Below are 24,738 nucleotides of genomic sequence, written 5' to 3' on the forward strand. Positions count from 1 at the left end.
TGAGGCAGAGTCTTGTCTGTCATCCAGGTTGGACTGCATTGGCGTGATCTCAGCTCACTGCAGCCTCAACCTCCTGGGGTCAAGCAGTCTTCCCATCTCAGCCTCTTGAGGAGATGGAATGCACCATCATGCCTGGCGAATTTTTAACAACTTTTTGTAGAGATGGGATCTCTCTTTGTTGCCCCAGCTGGTCTCGAACTCTGGGGCTCAAGCAGTCCTCCCATCTTGGTCTCCCAAAATGCTGTGATTGATTTACAGGTGTGAGCTACTGTGCTTGGTCCTGTACTCTTCATAAAAAAAAAAAGTCCTGGCCATGACCCATTTAGTTGATTTTTATGAGCCACTGATGTATAGATCATTCCCTTTTTTTTCCCTTTACACCATTTATGCTCTGTGTTCATCCAGTGTGACTTTTTTAATACCAGCATGGCCAGAGTTCATTACATTCTGTGGGACCACATTTCATTTTGAACAATTGGACCACAGGTAGACAGTTCCCACTGTGCCACTCAGGTTAGCTGGTCACAGGCAGTGTCACCAGAACCAGCCCTGAATCCCCTTTGGCCAGTAAAAGCCCTGTGGAGAGAACAGGCTTCTGAGCCTCCTCTTCTGAGACGAGCCTGGCTGTCTCACAGGAAATGGAGAGGAATATCTTCTTGTGGGCTCTCTGAAAATCTTTCCTGCGCCATCTACGGAATGATCTCCATAAAGACCACGTCTTTCTTCTTTCCTGGTATGCAGCTTCTCTGTGGTATACCTCAGTCCATTGTCTTTCTTACTTCTAAATCAATTCCGGGTCACGTCTTGTAAGTTTCACAGTATCAACATACAATTTGCACACAATGTTTAATATAAGAAATTTGCTCAAATGTGAAACATTTTTTAAATATAGATTCTAATTCAGTTGATAATTTATTAAAAGATAACATGTGCCTTTCATCTGAAATAATGATATGCCTTTCTGAATTGTTTATAGCATCTGTTTTAAATGGAGTGATTAACTACCTACTTAATATATCCACTAATGCACTTTTAGAAGGGCACGGGGCCAGACGATGCTGTAGAAGCCTTGGCTGATAGCCTGGGGAAAAAGGAAGCAGATCCAGAAGATGGAAAACCTGTGATGGATAAAGTCAAGGTAATGGCAACTGAGATACTTCTAGAAAATAACTATTATTGATCACCTCCTTCCCCTGCAAATAAGTTATGAGTCATTTGTTGTTGTTGCTTTTTATTTTCCATTAAGCATGACCAGCTGGCCTTTCTATTATTGTGCATATCCTGTTTAATAAGCTAAACCCGAATAAGCAGCAGTGTTGAACCCCCAGAGTGGACAGACGACATGCGCAGACCGGAGGCCTCTGAGTCTCATCTTTGCCCACGTGCACTGACATTGCAGGGACTTGGGAAGGAAGCGGCAGCTGCCTGCTGCTCCTCACAGCTGCCTTGCCGCCCAGCAGGCTTTCTGCTGGTGCCTGAGCCTGCCATATTAAGTTGCTGTAGGAACACTAAGCATATGGCCATATGTACGTTCTAACCTAATGATAGATTTGTTTACCTCAAATCTAGTCACTCAGGCATTAATTTTATGGGGAGAAAAACATACTAACAAGGAAAATGCTATAATTTTTATTCAGGAGAAAGCCAAAGAAGAAGAGCGTGAAAAGCTTGGTGAAAAAGAAGAAACAATTCCTCCTGATTATAGATTAGAAGAGGTCAAGGTAAACAGGCTGGAGTCTTTTTTCTATTTTATTTTAATTCATACTGAATTCATACACATAACGAAGAAACTTGAGGACAGACCTGGAATATAAAGATCTTGTTTCTTCATATTTCAAACACCAAATAGTATTAGTCTACTAATAATCACGTTAGAACACCAGATACAAAGCTAAAATATTCCTAAGTAGACTTTTGATCCTCAAGCAAAAGAAATCTAATGTCTAAGCTACACAGTGTTTTCCTTTCTAACCCACAGCTTGTTACAATACCAGAAATATTTTAAAAACCTTATGTAGACAGGAGAACTAAGATGAGGAATAGGCCAGGCATGGTGGCTCAGCCTATAATCCCAGCACTTTGGGAGGCCAAGGCAGGAGGATCCCTTGAGCCCAGGAGTTCAGAACTAGTCTTGGCAACATAATAAGACCCCATCTCTACAAAAAATCAAAAACATTAGTCAGGCATGGTGGCATGTGCCTGTCCCAGGTACTTGGGAGGCTGAAGTGGGAGGATCACTTGAGCCCAAGAGGTAGAGCCTGCAGTGAGCCATGATCGCACCACTGCACTCCAGCCAGGGCGACAGAGCAAGACCCTGACTCAGAAAGAAGTAAAAAATGAAATAATTAAAATAAAATAAGCAGCAATTATTTTATATGAGGAAAAATTTGCAACTTTCAGATGTAAGTTGGAAAAATAAGAGCACCTATTTAACATTGAGTATAGTGACAAGTTGCCCCATTTCTTCTATTTTGAAAGTACAGATTGTGCAGAACAAGGGGGAAGACCCTGTTATGAGTCTTGTAGTTTAAATGCAGTCACTTAAATGAGGCAGATTTGTGGACAGTTGAACAAATGTCAGTCATCTTTTTAACAGGCCTGAATTAAAAGAGTATTCAACTAAACTTTATTAACAGTTCTAGAAAGTCAAATTTCTCACTCCTCCATGTGCTTCTCACTCATCCATGTGCACTAGCCCATTTATTTAGCAGATGCAGGGACTGGACTGAGCTCTCCTTGTTGAAAGTTTGTTATTCTGGACACCTTTATGTTTGCTTCCTTTCTGGGTTTTACAATTCAGTTGAAGCCATAGTATTTCCATTAATTTGGGCTCATTCATACTTTGCTTTGCAAAGTTCCTAGAGAGCATCCTAAGGGCCACATGTTCTGCCTCCACTGAGTGCCCATTCATTAGAGGCTGGTCAAGTGCAGGTAAACTCTCTTCCTGATAGGTGATTGGTTGGTGACTTGCTGTCTCCCTTTACTGAATTTAGTAATAAGTGTTTCAGGAAGCAGCTGTCCCTGATCGCTTTATTCTGTAGTTGTTTTATCCTTCTCTGACTTATCTCACACATTATTAGTTACCTATTACTTAATAACATTTTCAGGCACCAGCTTCATCCCTTGTTTAAATTCTATGTTGGTATTCACCAACTATGCTCCCATCAGGTCTCTTCAGTGAGACTCGGCTCCCTGAGGGCAGGCCACAACCTCCCCTTCCAGACACAGGACGACGCAGTGATGGAAAATGGATTTCAGTTTGAGTATAGAGCAAAAGTACCCTGAGTGTCCCAGGCATCACTTAGAAAACTTTCTGCCTTTACAGTTAAGAGATGGTGGAGAGCAAGTCCAGGTTCAGCTTTCCCCTGTACCTGAAGAATGGTCAGAAGGCACAGTCAGTCATGAGGGAAGCAGGTGATGCAAGTTGAATATCCCCAGTGCGTGCCTGGGGACCAGCACTGTTTCAGATTTCAGGCTTTTCTGGATTTTGGAATATTTGCCTTATATCTGTTGAGCACCCCTAATCTGAAAATCCAGTATGCCCCTGTGAGCATTTCCTTTGAGTGTCAGGTCAACACTCAAAAAGCTTCAAATTTTGGAGCATTTAAATTGTTTTCAGATTTTCAGATTAGGGATACTCACCTACTATCTCTAAACCATTGCATCTCACATTTTCAATGAAAGAAAAATCAACCTTAAAGTTTCCCAGGTGAAATATTCATATATATGTGTGTCTTTGTATTTATTTATTTTTGTGTATGGATACATGGGACTTACTATTAGTATATAGATCTTCTTTTACTAACGAGCCCCAAATGTTTTCTTCATTTTGTCCTATTACTCAAATGTGGCACTTGGAGTCATTTACAGCTTGTCATAATCTGAGCCATAAGTTGCACAGTGTTTCACTGACAGGTTAAACTCCCTGAGGGCAAGGGCTTTGTCTATGTGATTTTCTGTTGTACTGCCAATGCTTGAGGGCTTGGCATGTACTCCCTTCATATGAGTTAGATGCGTGGCTTACAAAGTTAACAGCATTTTCCAGACAACCTCTACAAAGCCCACCCCCAGGTAGGTAAGGGGCTTATTCCACACTGCCCTGCAAACCCCAATCACAGAACCACACACCAGACTATACTGACTTTCACGTTTTCCTCCTGTGATAGTCTCTGGGCTTCTGAGGTCACAAGCCATACCTCATCCAGTGTGTAGCCCCATGACTCGGGAATGCCTGGTGCTTGTGAGCTGTTTGTTGACATAAACTAATTAGTGTATTCTCTGGTGAGAGAATCTATTTTCTGACATGATGGATCTAATTTAAAATGTACAACTGCAGGTATAACAGGCCCTTTGTAATGTTTACAGGGTTTCATACTTGGGATAAAATGTGAAATGATTTCATGCCATGTTTTTTTCCCCTGGATAGGATAAAGATGGAAAGCCACTCCTGCCGAAAGAGTCTAAGGAACAGCTTCCAGTAAGCAAACCAGTTTTCTCTGAAGATATCTTTTCCTTTTGCCCCTGGTTGCAGTGGTGTTCATTGATGCATTTCCTGGTTCTTGCAGCCCATGAGTGAAGAATTCCTTCTGGATGCTTTGTCTGAGGACTTCTCTGGGCCACAAAATGCTTCATCTCTTGTAAGTCTGAAACTCTTGGTTTTCTTTGTTTAGTTTTAGGGTGGCAGGAATAAATGGAAACTGGTGACTTAGAATCTAACTTAGGAACTCAGGAGCAATCATAAAATTAATGGCTCTCAACCCACTGTAGCCATGAAAAGTGTGTTGCACCATGAAATATTGTCCCAACACTGTGGATGCTTTTAGCAGTGTAACTATTACCAAGTACCAGTACCCCTGTGAAAAGAGAATTTAAATGTGAGTTTATCCAAAATTACTCCTCAGACAAGTTTACCTATTGATATTTCTATAATTTATCATTTCCCAAATTGCCTCCTAAGGGAACTTAGCTCCATGTGGATATAGAGTCCCTCAAAGGGAACTCTGTTACTAGGAAACTTTGAACGATGTTGAGTAATGTTAAGCAGGTTTCTCTACCACGGGATTTTCATGGCTTTTTATATGCAAATACATAGTGAATCTGTTAAGAGTTTCCAAACTTAATAACTGCAGAACCTTTCCTTGTGGGGTCTGGTTTATCTGTTTACTGGGAGCTCAGTTTTTGTTTTTTGTTTTTTTTTTTTGAGACAGAGTGTCACTCTGTCACCCAGGCTGGAGTGCAGTGGCACAATCTCGGCTCACTGCAACCTCTGCCTCCCGGGTTCAAGCAATTCTTCTGCCTCAGCCACCTGAGTAGCTGGGATTACAGGTGTGCACCACCACGCCCAGCTAATTTTTGTACTTTTATTCGAGACGGGCTTTTACCATGTTAGGCTGCTCTCGAACTCCTGACCTCATGATCCGCCCCACCTCGGCCTCTCAAAGTGCTGGGATTACAGGCATGAGCCACTGCGCCCAGCCAGGAACTCAGTTTTTAAACCACTGAATGTATTGTTGGCAGTCAGTTGGAAAAGAGATTAACGGTTTCTATGACAGTGGCATAGAAAATATATCAGTTGGAGAATAGACAGAATGACAACTAGAAGAAATAATGATTCTTTGGAATTGCCTGAAGTTTTTGCTTTTGTTGAATGAAGCAATAAAGCCCCTCAAGGAAGGGCTTACTAACCAGAGCATGTTCTTCTCTGTACCCCTGTAAAAGCACCATGCTGCTCAGTCACCTCATCCCATGACCTTCCCCTCATCCTCTTCCATACAGACCACATCACAGGCAAAGCACTCCAGCCTTAATTTAGAAACCATAAGATATAGGGGAGAATACAATATGAGAAGTATCCCAGGACTGTGGAGAGTCATATCAATACACTGATGCAGAACATATGAACAAATTGTGGGGGAACACGATCTCAATTCCCGTCCCCCTGCTATTGTTATTACAATAGTTAGGGTTTTTTTTTTTCTTTTAGAAATTCAAAGATTTGGAAAAAGCAACAATGCATATATATGCCCCCCTCAAAGATATGTAGCAGTGAAATGGTGAGATGAAACAACCATTTAAAAAAATTTCTTGCTCTTAAAAAGTAGGAAAGAAAAACATTAGTGTCAACAATATAGTTAAGAAAGTAGAAATAACTAATAAGAGAACCAAATAATCAAAATAGAAGGTTATTTAGGGGAAAGTTCCTAGAACTTTGGGGGAAAACTATCACATATGGCTCATAATTAATATTCATATATAAAAGAGTAACTCCCGTACATACCATGCTCTTTGATCATAATAAAATAGAACATAAATGCTATATAAAAAGAAAAACTTAAAAATATTCTCCTAATAATACTGAAATCACCTTGATAATAGACTATTTTACAACATCAAAGATATCACAAATAAAAATCTTTGAGAGGCACCTGAAGCAGTATTCATGTGATACATTTATTGTCATAAACGCCTTCATCAATAATGGAGATAGAGAAAAAGAGAAACCTGACAAACCAAATGTTTATTGAATTTTACACTTAAAATTTCTAAAAGTTATAATAAGGTAACCACCCCAAAGAAAGTAGCAATAAGCATACCAGGAAATGAAAATAGCAGCATGGAAGTTAACTGGGCAATAGTTGTCTCTTTTGAAATAACAAATACTTTATGAAATACTAGCAAATGCAAAAGAGGAAAACAATCTTACAAAAAAATAAATTTTAAGAGTAATATAATAATATATGAGATCAACTCAATTATTAGTAGTTTAAAGCCAATAGTCAGCTGGTTTTTATGAATTTTTAACATTTTACAAAACACTGGTAAATATAATAGAGAAAATAATCTTACTAACTAAATGTAACATAAATTTGAGAAAATACAATAATCAGTACAAGACCACAACTAAATTATTAGGAAACACTACGTACAACAATTTTCTAAGATTAAACAAAAATATAAAACTACATAATTCACAAAAAAAAAAAAAAAAAAAAAAAAAAAACTGAAGAAAAGATTGCATTGGTTCTCAAACTCTCCTTCTACTGAACATTTAAAGATGACTCCTTTAACTGTTGAACACTCAGTTCTTATGTGGCATAAATATGTCATGAAAAAGATGGGGTCACACAGTTGCTTCTATGAGTAATTATGGTGCTAACCTTAAAATCTGACAAATATAACAGTATCAGCTAAAGTTACTTAAACCTGTAGATGTAAAAATTACATACAACATAAATAAAACATAACAAATGTTTAAGAAACTATTTGCCATTATCATAAATATTGATTCAGTAGCAGGAAAATTGTCAATATATTGTAGTGGTATATCAAATAGAAATGATCAAATTATTATGTCCATGTAAAATATATATTTAAAATTTTACATACATTCATATTATAACTAAAAACTTTTAAAAAATAGACAATCCCTTAATGGGTTAAAGAGGCTTTAGTTTTTAGAATCAAATATTCGATATCATGTTAGAGGCATTTTCCTTAAAAGTAAAAACTGAAAAGTTTATTGTCATTTCTGCTTATTATCGTATGGAAGAATCATTACCAACACATGAAAAACAAATAACAAACATTAAAAGGGAACATTTGAATATATTTGTGGATAGCACTACTTGTAGATAATATATTTGTAAGTAACATTATGCCATGTATATTAGTAACAAGAGATGAGAAAACGTTAACTAATAAGAAATCAGATTTATGTAAACTACAAAGGAGAAATGATTAGAAAAATAGCCAGGTGCAGTGGCTCACGCCTGTAATCCCAGCACTTCGGGACGCCCAGGCGGGTGGATCCACGAGGTCAGGAGATCGAGACCATCCTGGCCAACATGGTGAAACCCCATTCTCTACTAAAATAAAAAAAAATTAGCTGGGCATGGTGGGGTGTGCCTGTAGTCTCAGCTACTTGGGAGGCTGAGGCAGGAGAACTGCTTGAACCCAGGAGGCAAGATGCAGTGAGCCGAGATTGCACCACTGCACTCCAGCCTGGTGCCTGGCGACAGAGCGAGACTCTCTCTTGGAAAAAAAAAAAGAAAAAGAAAAAGAAGTACACAAAAAAATTGAAGACCATACATTAAGTCAGTTTAACTAAATATCTTAAAAAGAATGATGACAATTCAAGTCATTTTATATGTTAATTTTTTATTAAATAGCAACATACTTTTATAATTCAATAAAATTATTCAAAGATATATTTGAAAAATAAATGTATAAAATATGAAAAAATACTGAAAAGCATCTTTCAGTACTTTTAGGTAAGATTAATCCAACTAAACACTAACATATGTTATAAATAAATAGAAAATACAGTAATGTTTAGAGAGCAAATTCATAGCATAGATCAATGGAAAAATTGAGAAATGGACATAAATGATAGATTTAGTATTTTTTAAAAGAGTGAAAAATCATTATTTTATACTTTTGTGTAATATCAGATGAATTAAATAACATATGCACATATAGCTTTGCAAAACAAATTTCCAGACCATAGATTGTTTCATACTTAGTATTAAAAAACTTAAATGATGTCAATAAGATAGTCTAAGAAGAGACAATACAAATGTTTCAGTATGTCATTCTTTTCATTTGACAACTTGTTATTCTTTTCATTTGTCATATAAGCAAAGATTTCTCATAACTAGAAATAAGTTGTATTTAATTTAGTACATTTTAGATTACCTAAAATATTCTAAAATGGCTTTACAGAGTATAAATGGACAAAAAGTATCTTATAGTTATCTAAATTAGTTTAAGTAATCTCTAATAATAACATGCTGAAATAAATTTCTGAATATTGGTATCTTTTTAATGTGCTTTTCTCCGTCTTTCGGTAAAATTTGGAATTATCTTTTTTCAAAACAGGCTATCCATAGTTGGAGTCACCAAAGAGTTCTGGACTTCTTTCTGATTTTTTCATCAACAGTTATACCTAAGTTTTTTGTCAAAAGGGAGTATTTGAAATGAAACAAATATGCAATATTTTTTAAAAGGAAATTATTTCAGAAAATTTCTGGAGTAATATTTAACATTGAAAAAAAACTAAACCTGACACCATATAGCACAATATGCAAGCAATAGTAGTATATCATTTTACACTCATTATCAGAAATAAAAATATGGAAGAAAAGTCAAATTCTGGGCCAGCTGCGGTGGCTCACGCCTGTAATCCCAGCACTTTGGGAGGTCGAGGCAGGTGGATCTTGAGGTCAAGAGATCGAGACCATCCTGGCCAACATGGTGAAACCCTGTCTCTACTAAAATATACAAAAATTAGCTGTTCATGGTGGTGCGCACCTGTAGTCCCAGCTACTCGGGAGGCTGAGGCAAGAGAATTACTTGAACCTGGGAGGCGGAGGTTGCAATGAGTTGAGATCGCACCACTGCACTCCAGCCTGGCATCTGGCGACACAGCCAGATTCTGTCTCAAAAAAAAAAAGTCAAATCCTGGCAAGCAAGACCATGGGAAAACAGGCATGCTTATTCATTGCTTTTCACAGTATGAATTCCTAGCAACACTTGAGGGGTCAGTCAGTTTGGCAGAATATAGCCAGCACCATAAAAAGACCCACTTCTAGAACTTATTCAGAGCAATTTTAAAAGAGCTGAAAACTTTGAATAACTTGAATGTACAACAGGAAATGTGTAAACAAACAATGGAACTCTAAGTTATTATATGATTGCACTGTATTTACAATAATAAATATGAGAAGGAAATAGAAATAGGATATTGTATAAAACAATGTGATAGAGAAGAAAGAGAATTTAAATTGCTTTTAAAATTATATGTTATTGGCTGGGTGTGGTGGCTCGCGCCTGTAAGCTCAGCACTTTGGGAGACCAAGGCAGGTGGATCACAAGGTCAGGAGTTCAAGACCAGCCTAGCCAAGATTGTGAAACCCTGTTTCTACTAAAAATACAAAAATTAGCCGGGCATGGTGGCGGGCACCTGTAATCCCAGCTACTCAGGACACTGAGGCAGAGAATTGCTTGAACCCAGGAGGCGGAGGTTGCAGTGAGCCGAGATCATGCCTGCACTCCCGCCTCGTGATGGAGTAAGACTCCATCTCAAAAATAATAATAATTCTATGTTATTATGAATCTATTTGGATCAAGAGAATAAACAGTCATTAAGCCATCTTTAAGAGTTATAGTTAAGTGATGGCATAATTTTATATATAACATGTTACTAATAAAATTTTTTTCAATAAAAGAAATTTGAAGATGCTAAACTTGCTGCTGCCATCTCTGAAGTGGTTTCCCAAACCCCAGCTTCAACAACCCACTCTGGAGCCCCACCCCGTGATACTTCGGTAAGCAGTACATCTTATTTGGGAGATAAATATTTGTTTTTGCAGTAGCCACAACCAGAAAGAAAATAGGGCACCTGTTTAAAGCAAATGAAAATAGGCAGAATTATTAGGAAGATCGGCACCTTCTATTTCAGAAGAGCCGAGACTGATAATTTAGGGAGATGGCAGAGAGTAACTTTGAAATGATTAAATGAAACAATATATGTGAAAATACTATACACAGTCAAGGACCTTAATACTATTGTCGCTTTACGAGAATTGAAAGTGTAATAAGGTGCATTGTGTCTATATTCGAATTACTAGATTTGAAAAGTTCTTTAGCTTTCCTGATAATTGATTTTCTCCTATACATTTTTCCTTATACATGCCGTAATTTACTACCCTTTATTTAACCTCTGGTTTATTTTATGGAATTGTTGTGTTTGAGCTTCTCTAAACAAACAAAAATTTTGCAAACATGTCATGGAATAGCACTGTTTTCTTCCCAATTCACACCAGTAAAAATCTGTCACTTTCATACTAGCAGTGGAAGAACCTCAGCATCAATATTGTTTTAATTATTTACATGCTCTGAGGCACGGCTGTGGGACCAAAGCTTTTCCAGACTTCCTTGATTAATTACCTCTGTGCAATACCAAATTATACATTATCGAGGAGACCACAGCACATCAAATTATAAAGGGATTGCCCTAAACCAGATCCCCATCTCCTTTGGTTGAGAAAAGTGCCTCATTTGCTAGATGGAGATGAAGTAGCTTTAGTGAAGTCAGTTATGCTTCCATTCCTTTTGATGTAGCATCAAAGCATATTTAGTGCTGTAGTCTGAGATTCTGATGGATTTTCCTCCTGTTGGATCAGCTTCAGGATCATCTGAAAATATCCAGAGGCACAAATGACAAAGCCCAGACCTGGCCCTGGGGCAGCTCTACCATTAGCAGCTATAATCCTAGGTTATAGTAAACTACTTAAAACCAGTAAAATGCTCTGTGTGTGTGTGTGTGTGTGTGTGTGTGTGTGTGTGTGTGTGTGTAAACATACGCAGTCCCCATGCAACAAAAAGGAAGAATCCTTAAGTCTAGGCTGCCATTTATACTTCAGTTCTTAATATTTGGGCCAGAGATTCTTCCCTGATGAAATAGTAAATATTTGCAATCAAAAACTATTTTGCCTTTAAGAAGTAGGTTTTAAAATGACACTTCTCTCATCACATTTCCCATCAGAGTCTTGTTTTTAGTTAAGATTTTATTTGAAGATGTCACTAAAACAAGGTATAAAGCTTTATTTAGATAAAAATATTGGGAAATCAGAGTCATATAAGCCATGATAATTCATGGGAGTTTCCTTTGCTGAGATTATTAGATTGTCACTGGCAATGTTACATACACTGAAAGCATTTGAAAACATATTTTCAAAAATCTGTGTAATAAAATCACTCCAACAGGAAAAACTGCTTCAAAGGAAATAGAAGATCATGGATGTAGCTAAGCATGACAGGGAAAAGCTTTATCAGTCCCAAGACCTGAGTTCTATTCACTTTTTAACATTTTGTTTTCAAGCAACTGACTTAACTTCCCTGAGTTTTTTACCTCCAAACAAAGAGCTTTTTGCCTCTGAGTTCACTAAGAACCATTGTTGGCATCAAATAAAACTGGATAATGTATACGAAAGCACTTTGAAAATCAACTGGAAAGTTCTATACAGTATTGGACAGAGTTCAGCATGGTGCCTTATACAATGTAGATGTTAAACACATTTTTAATTGATTTCATTTAGAGGTAGAAGTCAACATTTTGAATGCAATGTGTTGAAAAATGTTTTGAAAAAAGTTCTTAGGATTTTGCTGTAATAATAATAATTTACCATTTGTTGGGTCCTAACATACAAGTACTGTTTTAAACACCTTTTCAATCACTTGCTTTTCTCAGCAACGTAGGAGTATAGGTACTACTATTATTCACATTTCACAGCCAAGGAAACTGAGGCTCAAAGGGGTTAAATAAGCTGCCTGAATCATATAGTAAATAAATGTTAGAGGAAATAAGCTACCTTAGTTACAACGTTCATTGTTATTCCAGCGGCCACATTTTTTTTCCTCTAGAATACCAGCTCCCATTTCTGCAATTTAGCTTCCATGAGCTTCCTAAAGATGAAAAGAGAGATTTCCCCACCAGTTCAGAAATTCTCAGAAGTCTTTCAGGCCACTCATCACAAGCGTGGCAGAGAAGCCCCTTCCACTCTCCTGACCCGAGATTGTCTCTGGGGTTTTGTGCTCTAGGAAGTATTAGGATGGCCGTGCCAAGCTCCATGGCTTCCCACAAACTGCGGGTCATGCGGCACTTTATGAAATGCACCCCTCAAGATCTTAAGAGTCTTACAGTGGACCCACAGAACCAAAGAAACGCTCACCCTCTATTGTAGAATCCTGCTCCTTAACCATCTGACAACATCAGTGGATGTTGTTTTCATGTCCAGTTTTCTAATGGTGTTTAATTTCTAAATGAAAGGCACACATGATTAGTTCATTTGCATTTGGACCCTTTATGTGACCTCCAGGCCACCCACTGGGTGTGGCTCTTGATGCTGCCACTAAGACCTCCTTAACCTGGTGGGATCTTCGCCAAGAGACAGGCAGGGTGGATGCAAAGTGTTGGACCTCCAACTCCAATAGGTTGACAGATGCTGCTGGTCTTCTCCTGACTTTCCATTCCCAGCCTTCTCTTCTCTGACCCTGTCTACTCCCCTGCCCCACCCCTAGATGTCTTTTTCTTCTGAGGAACAGGTTAGAGGATGGAATTCCTGGGCTAATTTGCCTCTGATGTAGTTTGGCTAATGAGTGACTAATTCAGTATTATTTACTTTTTAGCAGAGTGACAAAGACCTCGATGATGCCTTGGATAAACTGTCTGATAGTCTAGGACAAAGGCAGCCTGACCCAGATGAGAACAAACCAATGGAGGATAAAGTAAAGGTAAAAAAAAAAAAAAAATTCACTAATTGAAATTTTAATCCTTGGGTCTTGACTCTATCATTATCTTAGGAATATTGATATGAACTTAACCTATATTTAAAAAATGAAATTATAATGATAGAGAAAAATCAATCTGTACTCCACTGGAGGGGAAGGTCACTGAATCTGTGGTAAAGAGACCAGCGGAGCCTCCTGGAGGAGATTCTGGGAGGTAGGTGTGGCTTATGCATGGCTTCCTCCCATGCAACACTGGCAGTCAGCACATCCATTCAAATTAGCTATTGTCCCAGGGTTGCTTATAAATAGGCAGAGTTGTAAATATGACTTCTTTAAATGGCAAGGTACAGTGGCCTGATTTTTTTTTAGAAAAGTTAAACCATACAGGAAAAAAAGAAAAAGATATATTATACCTTTGGGTTCTAATCTTCTAACATGGTTTCTGAGGATAATTATTTAATCATGTATTTCAATTTAAAATATAGCTAGAAAATTCACAGATATGAATTGACATATAGAAGCATATGGGTTTATGTATTTTAGCCAACTAGCAGCCTGTTGAAGTCATCTGTGTTGTTCTGTTGCTTAAAAAATAAAAACAGACCATATGTTTTGCCTCATAAAAATATAACAAATACTGAATGCTACATTTGACAATGTATTTTCTAAATGAAAGAGGAAATGAATATTAATTATATCTTCTCACCGTTTATATAGGAAAAAGCCAAAGCTGAACATAGAGACAAGCTTGGAGAAAGAGACGACACTATCCCACCTGAATACAGACATCTCCTGGATGATAATGGACAGGTAAACTGAGGCAAATTGCTAGATCGGATTTATGCTACAAAGATCTTTAAATTCAAACCTCCCTTGAAATAAATAGTAGCTGCACTCTTTTACAATAGCATAAAAACTTATCATAACTGACTGCTTTTCATGTGTCACCAAAGCTGACCAGCAGGTAAATATTTATTTGAGCCAACATCATTGTACATGTATATGCTAGGCTCTGTGGTATAAACAGGATTGAATCCTGTTCAGTCATTTACTGATGCTTAAGAGTGATCCAAGAAATGTGATTCTCTTTTTCAAGAAAAGCTATAAAAATGACTAAGGTGATAGGATTTCAAAGAAAGTAATCCCTGTTTAAGGAGAGCAGAAGAGGAGCTGGTGTTGGGATAATCAATAGTAAAATCAATAAGGCAACTCCAAGACCTGGGGTCTCCCTATCTTCTACATCACCACCAGCACTATTGAAAGTGTATACAGGCAAAGCAATACTCCCAATCACAGATCCTGTTTCTCCACCAAAAAGTCCCTGGCCTTCTGTCTTCCACATGGTAGAGGCTAGTCTTTTGTAGGTCAACCAGGACTGTTCCATGCCTCTTTCTTATTTGGTTTCTACTTTTTAGTCAATTAGATGAAAAATTACCCTTTCCATGCCTGTTCATCAAATAAAACACAAGGAAGAGCACATTACACCCTTCTCTTTCTGTACTGATTCATTTTGATGCATAAGGTGACTCTTGATTTAAATAGCACTGTCAGCCTCAGGGTAGCCTATTATAGGAACCAATTCTCCTTGCTTGCATTCAGTATTCCTCAAGACAGAAATTCCACATCCTGCTAGAGTCCTTGCCACTTTGATAGTACCAACTCACCCTGCTTGCATTCTTTGGGAAATGTATTATTCAAGGCCCTTGCCTTTGACGATGGGAAAGATCCCTGATGACTTTCTAAGTGTAATAAGCTATAGTAAATAAGATATAAAAACACAGATAACTTTTTATAACACTTTAAGTAGAATTATAATTGATAATACATAATGGCCGAAGGTTCACAAATAGCATTTCTTTCACTTCCAGTACCAGACTCTTTCATACGTTTCTCCCAAGTCTATAGAAATGATTTTAAAGAATAGAAACTAAGCAAAGCTGGTGAATAAACAGTAGGGACCCAGGTTTGTTAGTTATTGCAAGTCTACACTCCATTTTATCCAAGTCAAGTCACTGGATAATAGATTCTCTAAATACTGCCTAAACCTAAGTAAATTTTTACAAAGATTTATGCTTAACCAATAGTCTGCCTTATTTTTAAGGACAAACCACTGAAGCCACCTACAAAGAAATCAGAGGAATCAAAGGTAAAGACCATAGGAACATATTTCCATTACATCCTGTTAGGGTTATTCGGCATTTTAAAAAACTAAAGCATATTGAATGCCTACTCTGCGCCTGGTACTTTGTCAAAACATGCATATACATGTATGTGTCTATTGTTTACCTCTCAGTTAGTCTTCACAAAAGTCCTTTAAGATAGAAAACTGAGGCTCAGAGAATACTAAGCAACGTACATTAAAGAGTAGAGGAAAATAAAGCCGTCAAGATTTTCTTACTTTTCTGTCTCCTTTACAATACATTATTGTTAGTAAAGAATGTCAGCAAGTTTTTTTTCATACAGAAACATCTTTTATTTGTAAGTGATGTGGGAAAATACACCATATTGCATTTTGCTTCTTCACTGATGGTTATTTCTACTCATATCTCAGAAGCCTGCAGATGACCAAGACCCCATTGATGCTCTCTCAGGAGATCTGGACAGCTGTCCCTCCACTACAGAAACCTCACAGAACACAGCAAAGGTACTGTGCTTTTTCACGTAGACTTTCTTTGAAATGTATGTGTGCGTATGTGTACATATATATAATTTTGATTTATTGATTGATCTATCTATCTGTCTATCCTGTAACAGGGTCTTACTCTATAGCCCAGGCTGGAGTGCAGTGGTTATGATCTCAGCTCACTGCAGTCTCTGCTTCCCAGGCTCACGCAATCCTCCCACTTCAGCTTCCTGAGTAGCTGGGACTACAGGCATGCACCACCATGCCCAGCTAATTTTTGTATCTTTTGTAGAGATGGGGTTTCACCATGTTGCCAGGCTGGTCTCAAGCTCCTGGGCTCAAGTGATCTGCCAACCTCTGCCTCCCAAAGTGCTGGGATTACAGGCTTGAGCCACTGCACCTGGCCCTTATAAATTTTCAACTGTAGAATGAATCAAACGATGCCATAGAAAACCTTAAAATGAAAAGAAAAAATATCTATAATTCCACTGCCCCCACCAAACACTATTATTTTGTGGATTTTCTTTTTTTCTATATGTATGTTTTATATAATTATACTTAGAGTCCACTTGCAAAACATTGCATAACATTATTTCTTAAATGTTACTTTGTAATTTCCATAGCCACCATTTTTTATCTCCACACTATATCGTTGTGCAACAATACTGCTATGTCTGTATTCATTTAAAGTGAGAGCAGGCCCTCACTACAACAGGCATTCTCATGCTCTTTTGCTCTCTGGAGCTTCCTCCCCTTTTCTGTTGGCTCAGCACAACTGGTGACTCTTCATTCCTCAGTGCACAGCTCAAGCATCAGCTCAACGGAATACTTTCTTGTCTTACTTCTTCTCCCTTCCCAGGCCAAAGTTAGAGGCCTCTCTCCCATGCCCTCCTTGCTTTCTGGTTACCTGTCTGTGCTTGTGTATCACACCACTGAGCTGTGCATTTTATACAGTAGTGATGTGTCTTTGACCTCAGTGCTTCTCATACGCAAAATGCCTGGCACTTAGCAGGTGCTCACAACATGATTAAAAGTGAATGAGAAATGTCTGTGTAATTAAACAACTGTGGAGCATTTTCCCTCAAGCTATACCCTCTTGTAAATCAAATGTGTCATTCCTTCCATAATGGTAGTTTAATTTCTAGACCACCTTAGCATCCTATCTGTTACCCCTGGTATCTTGTAATTAATGCCCTTTTTGGTGAATGTACTTTATTTTCATGTAACTTACTCCAGATTTCTCTGGCTGTTTCCATTGTTACATTTCTCCTCCATAACACTGAAAACAGGGTTTTGTTTTTACCCTTTTGGCACACAAAAGCCAATCCTGATAGAGACAAACTCTATTTTGTTTTTTAAATTTTATTGTGTATATTTCAGATTTAAAACATGGTATTTAGGATGAAATACCAATATTTACAGAAATAGTAAAATGGTTACTGTAGGGAAGCAGATTTACCTATCTATAACCTCACACAGTTACTTTTTGTGACAAAAGCAGCTAAATTTTATTTAACAAAAATCCCTAATACAATTTTATCCTTAGTCCTCGTGTTGTTTGTTAACTCCCTACACTTGTTAATTCTGCATATCTGCTATTTAGTATCCTTCAACCTATATCTCTGTTTCCACCTCCTGCCCCCTACCATGGTAACCATGTTTTATTCTCTGTGTTTTTGAGCTTTTTCTTTTATATATATTCTACATATAAGTGCAATCACTTTTCTTTCTGTGTCTGGCTCATATCATCTTGTATAAGGTCTTCCAAGTCCATCCATATTGTGGCAAATGGCAGGATATCATTTTTTAAGGCTGAATAATATTCATATATATATATATATATATATATATATATATATATACACACACACACACACACAGAGAGACACCTTTTTTTATCCATTCATCAACAATTAGGTTATTCCATATCTTAGCTATTGTGAGTAACGTTGCAGTGAATCTGGGAGTGCAGACATCTTTATAAGGTGATCATTTCATCTCCTTTGGGTATACACCCAAAAGAGGGATTGCTGGGTCATATAGTAGTTCTACATTTACTTTCTTTAGGAGCCTCCATACTGTTTTCCATAATGGCTGTACCAATCTACATCCCCACCAACAGTGTCCTAGGGTTCCCTTTTCTCCACACCCTTGCCAGCATGTATCATCTCATTGACAAACTCTGCTTTGATTAGCAAAGTAAGGTCTGGGTGAGTCATGCACCATGAGAATTGGCAGAGCATCAGTGTGGCCCACATTTCTCTCCTTATTTCTATCCTTTTTCCCTCCTGCTTTAAACAATTCTCTGACACTCACCATTGTTCAAAAAATCATGACAAAAACATGCAAAGTCTTCCATTATTTAATTAAATTGGAGATCTCAGAATAGTCTGGATTAATTTAACTGCAGCCTAGCTAATTGCTATATGGATTGATGATAGCCATAGCCTCATTACATTTCCTTTGCTTTAGGATAAGCGCAAGAAGACTGCTTCCAGCTCCAAAGCATCTAAGAATGGAGGTAAAGCAAAGGATTCAGCAAAGGTAAATGGAGCAGTAAATATACTACAAATTAGTTTAGCAGTTTCACAGAGTGAGGTTTATCACTTCAGTCATTTAGTTTCTTACTGGAATCTATTTAGAATAACAGATTTCTTAAAGTACTCTCTATCCCATAGTATGCCTTGTTAAAGTAATTGAATTTGAAGATATATATTTTTTAAAGTAATAGGTGCTTTAAAATTCTAAATGAATGTATTTGACACAACTGAATTTGCCTGTGTTTCCTGCCCTAATTAAAATATTGCCAGAGTATGTGGTGTATATAGATTTTAGAACATGGAAGTTGGAAACTTCCTATTATTAAAACTACTCAAGCTGTGATCAGAAATGAAAATTGGATTAGACAACTTCTAGGTCCCTTCTAATTCCAAGAACATATGATTCAAATGATTACTACTACGATCCCCTGGCTATAATGAGGAGTGAGTCCAGTTACATCGAAGCTTTTAAAACAATATATTAAAATCTTCCTATAGTAGACTTCCTTAAGGGACAAAAGAAACAGCATTAATAATTAACAGTTATGTCATTATATCTCAGAATAAATACTTATTTGCCAATTGTTTAATTTCAGTTATACAAAGTACTTGATCAGCCCTTTAACAAATAATAGAAAGCTTAATAACCCTATATGATGAGTGGATTTGCTGGACAGCTGTGACCCTATGTACAGGAAAAGGAAGGATCACCATAGAATAAAACATTGCCAATCAAGAATACCTATGCATATTTTATAACCTACTCTACCCTTAAAAAAAATAAAGCTGAGAGCCATAAATTTAGGATCAGCATCACTTAACGTTATTTTTAGCTTATAAACTTGAGGAGGAAGAACTCACAATGTTTTAGCCAAATGAAGAAGAGAAACTGAAAGGACCATCTTATTTTTCCCCACTGACTGCTATATTTTGCCCCCTAATTCTGAAAAGGCCATCTCCTCATACTTAATACAGAAAGGAAAGAGCTCACGGATGGTTTTGCTTTCCCTTTTAGACAACAGAGGAAGCTTCCAAGCCAAAAGATGATGAAAAAAATACAAGTTAAAGTTTAAACTATCTGGTAAGTTGGGTATTTATTGTAAATGAAGACAACTGTACCTTCTACCAATTTCTGTGTTCTGGATGAGAAAAATGAAGTCCATCTCTTGAGTAAATCAAGCTCTCTTTATACTATTGGCATGAAATGCATGCTGCAAGATCTACAGAGTAATCAGTCATTCTCCAAAACCACTATATGGGATGAGTGTGCTACTGAAATGTTTAAAAACCTTAACCTTATAATTAAAAGCTTTTTAAAATATTAGGCCAGGCACTTAAAGAAAATGACCATCTGAGGCTAGCTGAATCTTTGAAATCCAAAGGCTCATTACTGCAGATTATTGTGGCAAAGCAAAATTAGCATGTTACAACTTAGAGAAGTGTCCTTAAGATATTGATATTCCCCACAATACCAATTCGTGGTGGGGTGGGGAGAAGCTCTTTAGAGTCTGGTGAAAATTACAGGGTTTTGGGAACAAGGACAAAGGAAAAGATTGGCCACTTTTGTCTTTATTTTAGAAAGTAAAGTACTGTGTTTGATTATAATTTATGGTAACTGAAGAAATTGAATAGATGAAGGAATTTTTGAGATCTTCAGAGCTGGGCCCTTATCTTAATCTTCAGAAAGGGGAGGACTTACTGTAAGCCTTAAAAGCATACAAGCACTTACTGACCAAAGCCTAAAAGAAATCAAAACGTAGGTTAAATTGGGTTCAGCTCTCTCACCACGATCCATTTTTCACATAAAGAAGGAGCTATATTAATTAGAACTGCTCTGACAGTTTTCCTGAAATTAAAAAAATTTTCTTAATAATCCACTTTCATGTTTACTTACAGGAAATTCCTTCTTGTCTATTATACAATGCTGTTGCTAAGTGGTATATTTACTATGCTTCTAACAACAAAATTACATATTAAATGATTCACTTCATTTTTTATTTGAAATTTTCAAGGTATCTGCATATAAAATCTTCAGCTGGTGGATGGTGACTTTTGAAGAACAAAAGGCTTTGGCAACAGAAAACAATTGTTCTGGGTAATTTGCTGAGTCTTTGAACATCCTAAATATTGGTTTGTTAATCTTTTCCAGAAAGAAAATGAATTTGAATGGTTCACCTGTGTTATTGTACTGAGTACTGATAAACTTTGAATTTTTTTAATTGCCTTCAATTGGGAGAGAAAGAAAGCTTTATATTTGTAAGAAATATATTTGATAAAGTTTCTTAAAGCAACACCAAAAAAAAAAAAAAAAGAAAAAGAAGAAGAAAAGCTAAGCAAACTTTTGCACATTCTACACACAGTGCCTGTAAATCTCATTTGTATTTTCAGTTTGCACTTAAATTTTTTTGTTAGTGTTTGGAAAACAATGCTTTAAACATTCTTCAGTGTTCTGATTTCTTATTACCCCCTTTCTTCTTGGGCTTTTGAGCTGTATTTGATGTTGCTTTGGGATTATGTTTATAAAAGATAAGATATTGTATATTGGGCACATATCTCCTCTTGGGCTGCTAATAATAAATTAATAATAGGTAACCTGGACAATCCAGGGAGCACCAAACCCCTTTTCAGTTTGAACTCTTCTTTGCCAGGTGTGAGGACTCTGCACCTTACAGTCAGCACAAAACACACTGAGACTTGAATCAAGTCAGCAACAGAGCAGAATACAGGTTAGATAAGTCCCTATGTAGCAAGTTTTGAGCATAAGAAATAAAATCTAATTCTTAGGGTATTCATCTGACTTGAACTTGGTGGTTTATGGTGTTAGTAAACTGTGCTTTCTATTATCTATACAGAAAACCCACGTAGCAACTGTGTGCTTAGAGCTATTGCCACATTAGTCCTTGCACTGTCTCGCATCTGGCTTTATGGAACTTAAGTTTACGTATACAAAAAGAAACTTCTGCTTTAAAAAAATTATATATATGAAATTTTAAATCTGCTTTTCTCCCACAGCAATTTAAGAAGTAGGCTCTGATGTCCTACAACTTTGAATGGTTTCTGAATGAAAAGCTCCTGAACATTGCACTGATATCATTGATTAGAATTTTGATATTTAATTTCATCTTTATTTCCTGGTAGTGAATGCAGGAAAAGATGTCAGGTACATAACACAAAACAGATTGGGAATTTCTTGTTTCCAAAGGGCATGGCCTTCCTTAGCATCAGTTTGACGCTTTTGTTATGGCTTAGCTGACTTGTGGTAGCAAGCAAAAACAATAACATTGCTTATTTAGGAATGGGCACCACATCTTGTTAACCTCCCCCACAAATACTCTCTGAAAGTCATGCACATACCTATGGGATTTCACACTCCACCAGCTTAAAATGCTATGTCTCTGCCCATCAGAATTAGTCACTATTCTATTTTTAAGAAACAACAAGAAAAGAAAAAATACTTTTCCTGAGGGATTTCTAACTTTGCATCTAATCCTCCCATTTGGGCAGTATAGGGGTTTGCTTTTTGTTGTTGTTAAAAAAGACCTTGAAACCTTTGACACTGACAGACGAGTTTGCAAGGTATAGCTGCAGTCTGACTAATTTCCATGTGTATCTGGAAGTATTTTTAAATGGCATACCAAAATCTAGAAGTTTAAAGATGCCTACACAAGTAAACATTTATTTAAGGTACTCTGAATATGCCTTCTTTTTACTTAGAAATATCTTCAAGACTTGGGTGTTTGTTACTAACTAACTGGAGTAAGCTACGGGATCTAAAGCAGCCCTTTTTACAATCAGGTAGGAGAAAATAATTGCAAATATCCACTGAGAGGCAAAGAACAATTTTTATTACCAAAAAGGTGTCTGCACATTGTTGTGGCAATATTGTATCTGTTTAGAAAATGAGCCTTTCCAAAAGCAAATGAAGATAATTTCCTCAGGTGACCAAAACTGAAAATCAGTATTTCCATGTTTCATTAATCAAGACATAAAATACAATTAAAGCAAAATAGTTTACATTAAAATCTTGGTTGTGTATTTTGTTTTAAGGGAAATAGCTTGGGGTGGAAATTACCGGTGATTTCTGTTTTTATTAAACTATTCACCACAACAAATAAGTATAAAAATTCCAATTCCATTTTTATACCTATTTGTTGTGGTGAATGGTTTAATAAATTGGAGATTGATGTCCAGAAGTCACTCTGTTCCATCGTGTATTAGAGGAACACATTTTGACATTTTTCATATCAATCATACTCCTTTATCTTGAAATTTCTACCTTTCCTTCGAAGAGTTCAGTTTGAACTCTTCTTTGCCAGTCAGCGCAAAACACACTGCGACTTTAATCAAATCAACAACAAAGCAAAATGCAGGTTAGATAAGTCCCTGTGTAGCAAGTTTCGAGAATAAGAAATAAAATCTAATTCTTAGGGCATTGTCTGACTTGAACTCCACTGGTTTACCATGTTGGTAAACTGTGCTTTCTATTATCTTACATAAAACCCGAGCAGCGTGTGCTGAAGCAACTGTGTGTAAAGGCTTCACAAAAGACTTCAAAGCCAAAGAGTGTCCCCAGGCTAATAGGAACAAATATTTTGTTTCACAATGTAGTATCATTTATTGGTGACTCTGCAATAATTTACTGTCAGTAAATGCCAATAACTAGTTACTTAGAAATTGTGAACTAGGCCAAATAAGAAGCAGAGAGAGAAAAAAATCATCTCCCTAAAAGGGTTTTCCTACAGGCTTGAATGTGCTCTGCCTTTTCAGAAAAGATACTACATCAGTCAAGGCAATAGATGACACTCAGAATTATCTGAGGAATGTTCTTTAAAAATACTTTTTACTAAGTTTGCCGACACAGTAAGTGGAAACTGCAAGTCCCGCCAGGACTAGTAAAAGCCAGGCTCCCACTGAGGCCCCTAATCCTGAAGGGATGAGGAGGGAGCAGTTGCCAAAATCCAGAGGTGGGGAAGGCTGTGTGGAAATGAGGGTCCCCTCTCAGGAGCTAAGACCCTCAGGGGAGGCCAGCCCAAGGCATCTGTTCGGGAATCAGGGAAGAGCACCCCTACCTACTCCCTCCCCCGACCCCAGCCCCAGCTCTCTGACTCCCCATTGACCAACATCCAAAGGGCAAGAAAGCTTGATGACTTGGCCTCCTGGGCATGGAGCAAGGAAGAGAAGGTCTGGCGGGGTTCCCGGGGGAAGAGCTTTAACCCAGCCATTGTCTGGCTTAGTCTCAGATCCAGATGTTCATTGTTCAGTAGTCGACTATTCAGTCTTTCTAGGAGACTGATGAAAGTTTATGAATGACAAGCATGGGGCACAGGGTTTTGGACACTGAGAGGCTTAAGCATAAAATATAAATGGGAAGAATAAGGTACTTTATTCCTCTGTGGCAGGGAACTCACCACTTGGGTTTACATTGCAGGGCAACACCTGTGATGAATGAAGCACATGGTAGCAATCGCCCATTTATGAAAAACTAACAGCCAATCTTTTCACAGGAATAGTCAAAAAATCAGTTGAGGGGGGAAAGTATCTTCAGCTGGAGCCAAAACAGCCATCTCTAGTTTGAAAATACACTCAACAAAATGTTGGTGATTAAAGATAGCAGGAATCTGGCAAGGGAGAATTGTTGTTTTGTTTTGTTTTTTTCTGAGACGGAGTCTTGCTTGTTGCCCAGGCTGGAGTGTAGTGGGGCAACCTCAGCTCACTGTAACCTCCACCTCCAGGGTTTAAGTAATTCTCTGCTTCAGCCTACTCAGTAGCTGTGATTACAGGCGCCTGCCACCACACCCAGCTAATTTTTGTATTTTTGGTAGAGACAGGATTTTACCATCTTGGCTAATTTTTGTATTTTTAGTAGAGAAAGGGGTTTTACCATCTTGGCCAGGCTGGTCTTGAACTCCTGATTTTGTGATCTACCCACCTTGGCCTTCCAAAGTGCTGAGATTACAGGCATGAGCCACCGCACCTGGCCAAAGGAGGAATTCTTACAGAAATTCCAGCTTTTCACTCTGCAGCCATACTCTGATTTTATCAAAATTATTATCCATCCAACGGATATTTTCTTCAATGGTTTCAATTGTCTGTTGGACACAACGGAGCTGAGAACCATTTTCTTTCAAAGAGCTGAAGAATCCTTTTACCTTGTGAGGAAAAAGTGGGTTTTAAAAATTAATTTTATTACACTAACCAGATGTAACTTTAGTTAAAAGAAAACTGAAGCCAAAATTCCAGCATTTGTCAAAATTCTATATAGAAGGCAGTCCCAGGTGTCTGAAT

The 24,738-nt window shown here is 37.4% G+C and overlaps 2 protein-coding genes and 1 long non-coding RNA gene across 18 annotated transcripts in view; 1 reads left to right on the plus strand and 2 right to left on the minus strand.

The window, feature by feature from the left end:
* CAST (calpastatin) overlaps positions 1–22,475 on the plus strand; it is a 106,894-nt gene extending 84,419 nt beyond the window's left edge. For 12 of the 15 annotated variants that reach the window (XM_017508870.2, XM_017508877.2, XM_017508878.2 and 9 more), the window contains 12 exons: positions 1,037–1,138; positions 1,638–1,721; positions 4,427–4,477; positions 4,566–4,637; positions 10,227–10,325; positions 13,189–13,293; positions 14,008–14,100; positions 15,392–15,436; positions 15,842–15,934; positions 18,386–18,457; positions 19,469–19,534; positions 20,466–22,475. In XM_017508870.2, coding sequence (XP_017364359.1) covers positions 1,037–1,138; positions 1,638–1,721; positions 4,427–4,477; positions 4,566–4,637; positions 10,227–10,325; positions 13,189–13,293; positions 14,008–14,100; positions 15,392–15,436; positions 15,842–15,934; positions 18,386–18,457; positions 19,469–19,519 — 867 coding nt within the window. In that variant the 3' untranslated portion in view covers positions 19,520–19,534; positions 20,466–22,475. The remainder of the gene's footprint in view (positions 1–1,036; positions 1,139–1,637; positions 1,722–4,426; positions 4,478–4,565; positions 4,638–10,226; positions 10,326–13,188; positions 13,294–14,007; positions 14,101–15,391; positions 15,437–15,841; positions 15,935–18,385; positions 18,458–19,468; positions 19,535–20,465) is intronic. The other 3 variants (XM_037731489.1, XM_017508869.2, XM_037731488.1) reach the window with 1 other exon arrangement.
* On the minus strand, positions 10,683–13,194 carry LOC108289445. Its single transcript, XR_001819169.2, has 2 exons — positions 12,732–13,194; positions 10,683–11,195 (listed from the first exon to the last, which is right to left on the minus strand). It is a non-coding gene; the product is annotated as an uncharacterized LOC108289445 (long non-coding RNA).
* Positions 22,476–24,317: 1,842 nt separating the features above from the next.
* The window catches only part of ERAP1 (endoplasmic reticulum aminopeptidase 1), a 37,837-nt gene continuing 37,416 nt past the window's right edge, over positions 24,318–24,738 (minus strand). For both annotated transcript variants that reach the window (XM_037731491.1, XM_017508867.2), the window contains exon 19: positions 24,318–24,602. In XM_037731491.1, the coding sequence (XP_037587419.1) occupies positions 24,447–24,602 (156 nt within the window). In that variant the 3' untranslated portion in view covers positions 24,318–24,446. The remainder of the gene's footprint in view (positions 24,603–24,738) is intronic.

The sequence above is a fragment of the Cebus imitator genome, unplaced genomic scaffold (genome assembly GCF_001604975.1).
Source record: "Cebus imitator isolate Cc_AM_T3 unplaced genomic scaffold, Cebus_imitator-1.0 Scaffold403, whole genome shotgun sequence".
NCBI lineage: Eukaryota > Metazoa > Chordata > Mammalia > Primates > Cebidae > Cebus > Cebus imitator.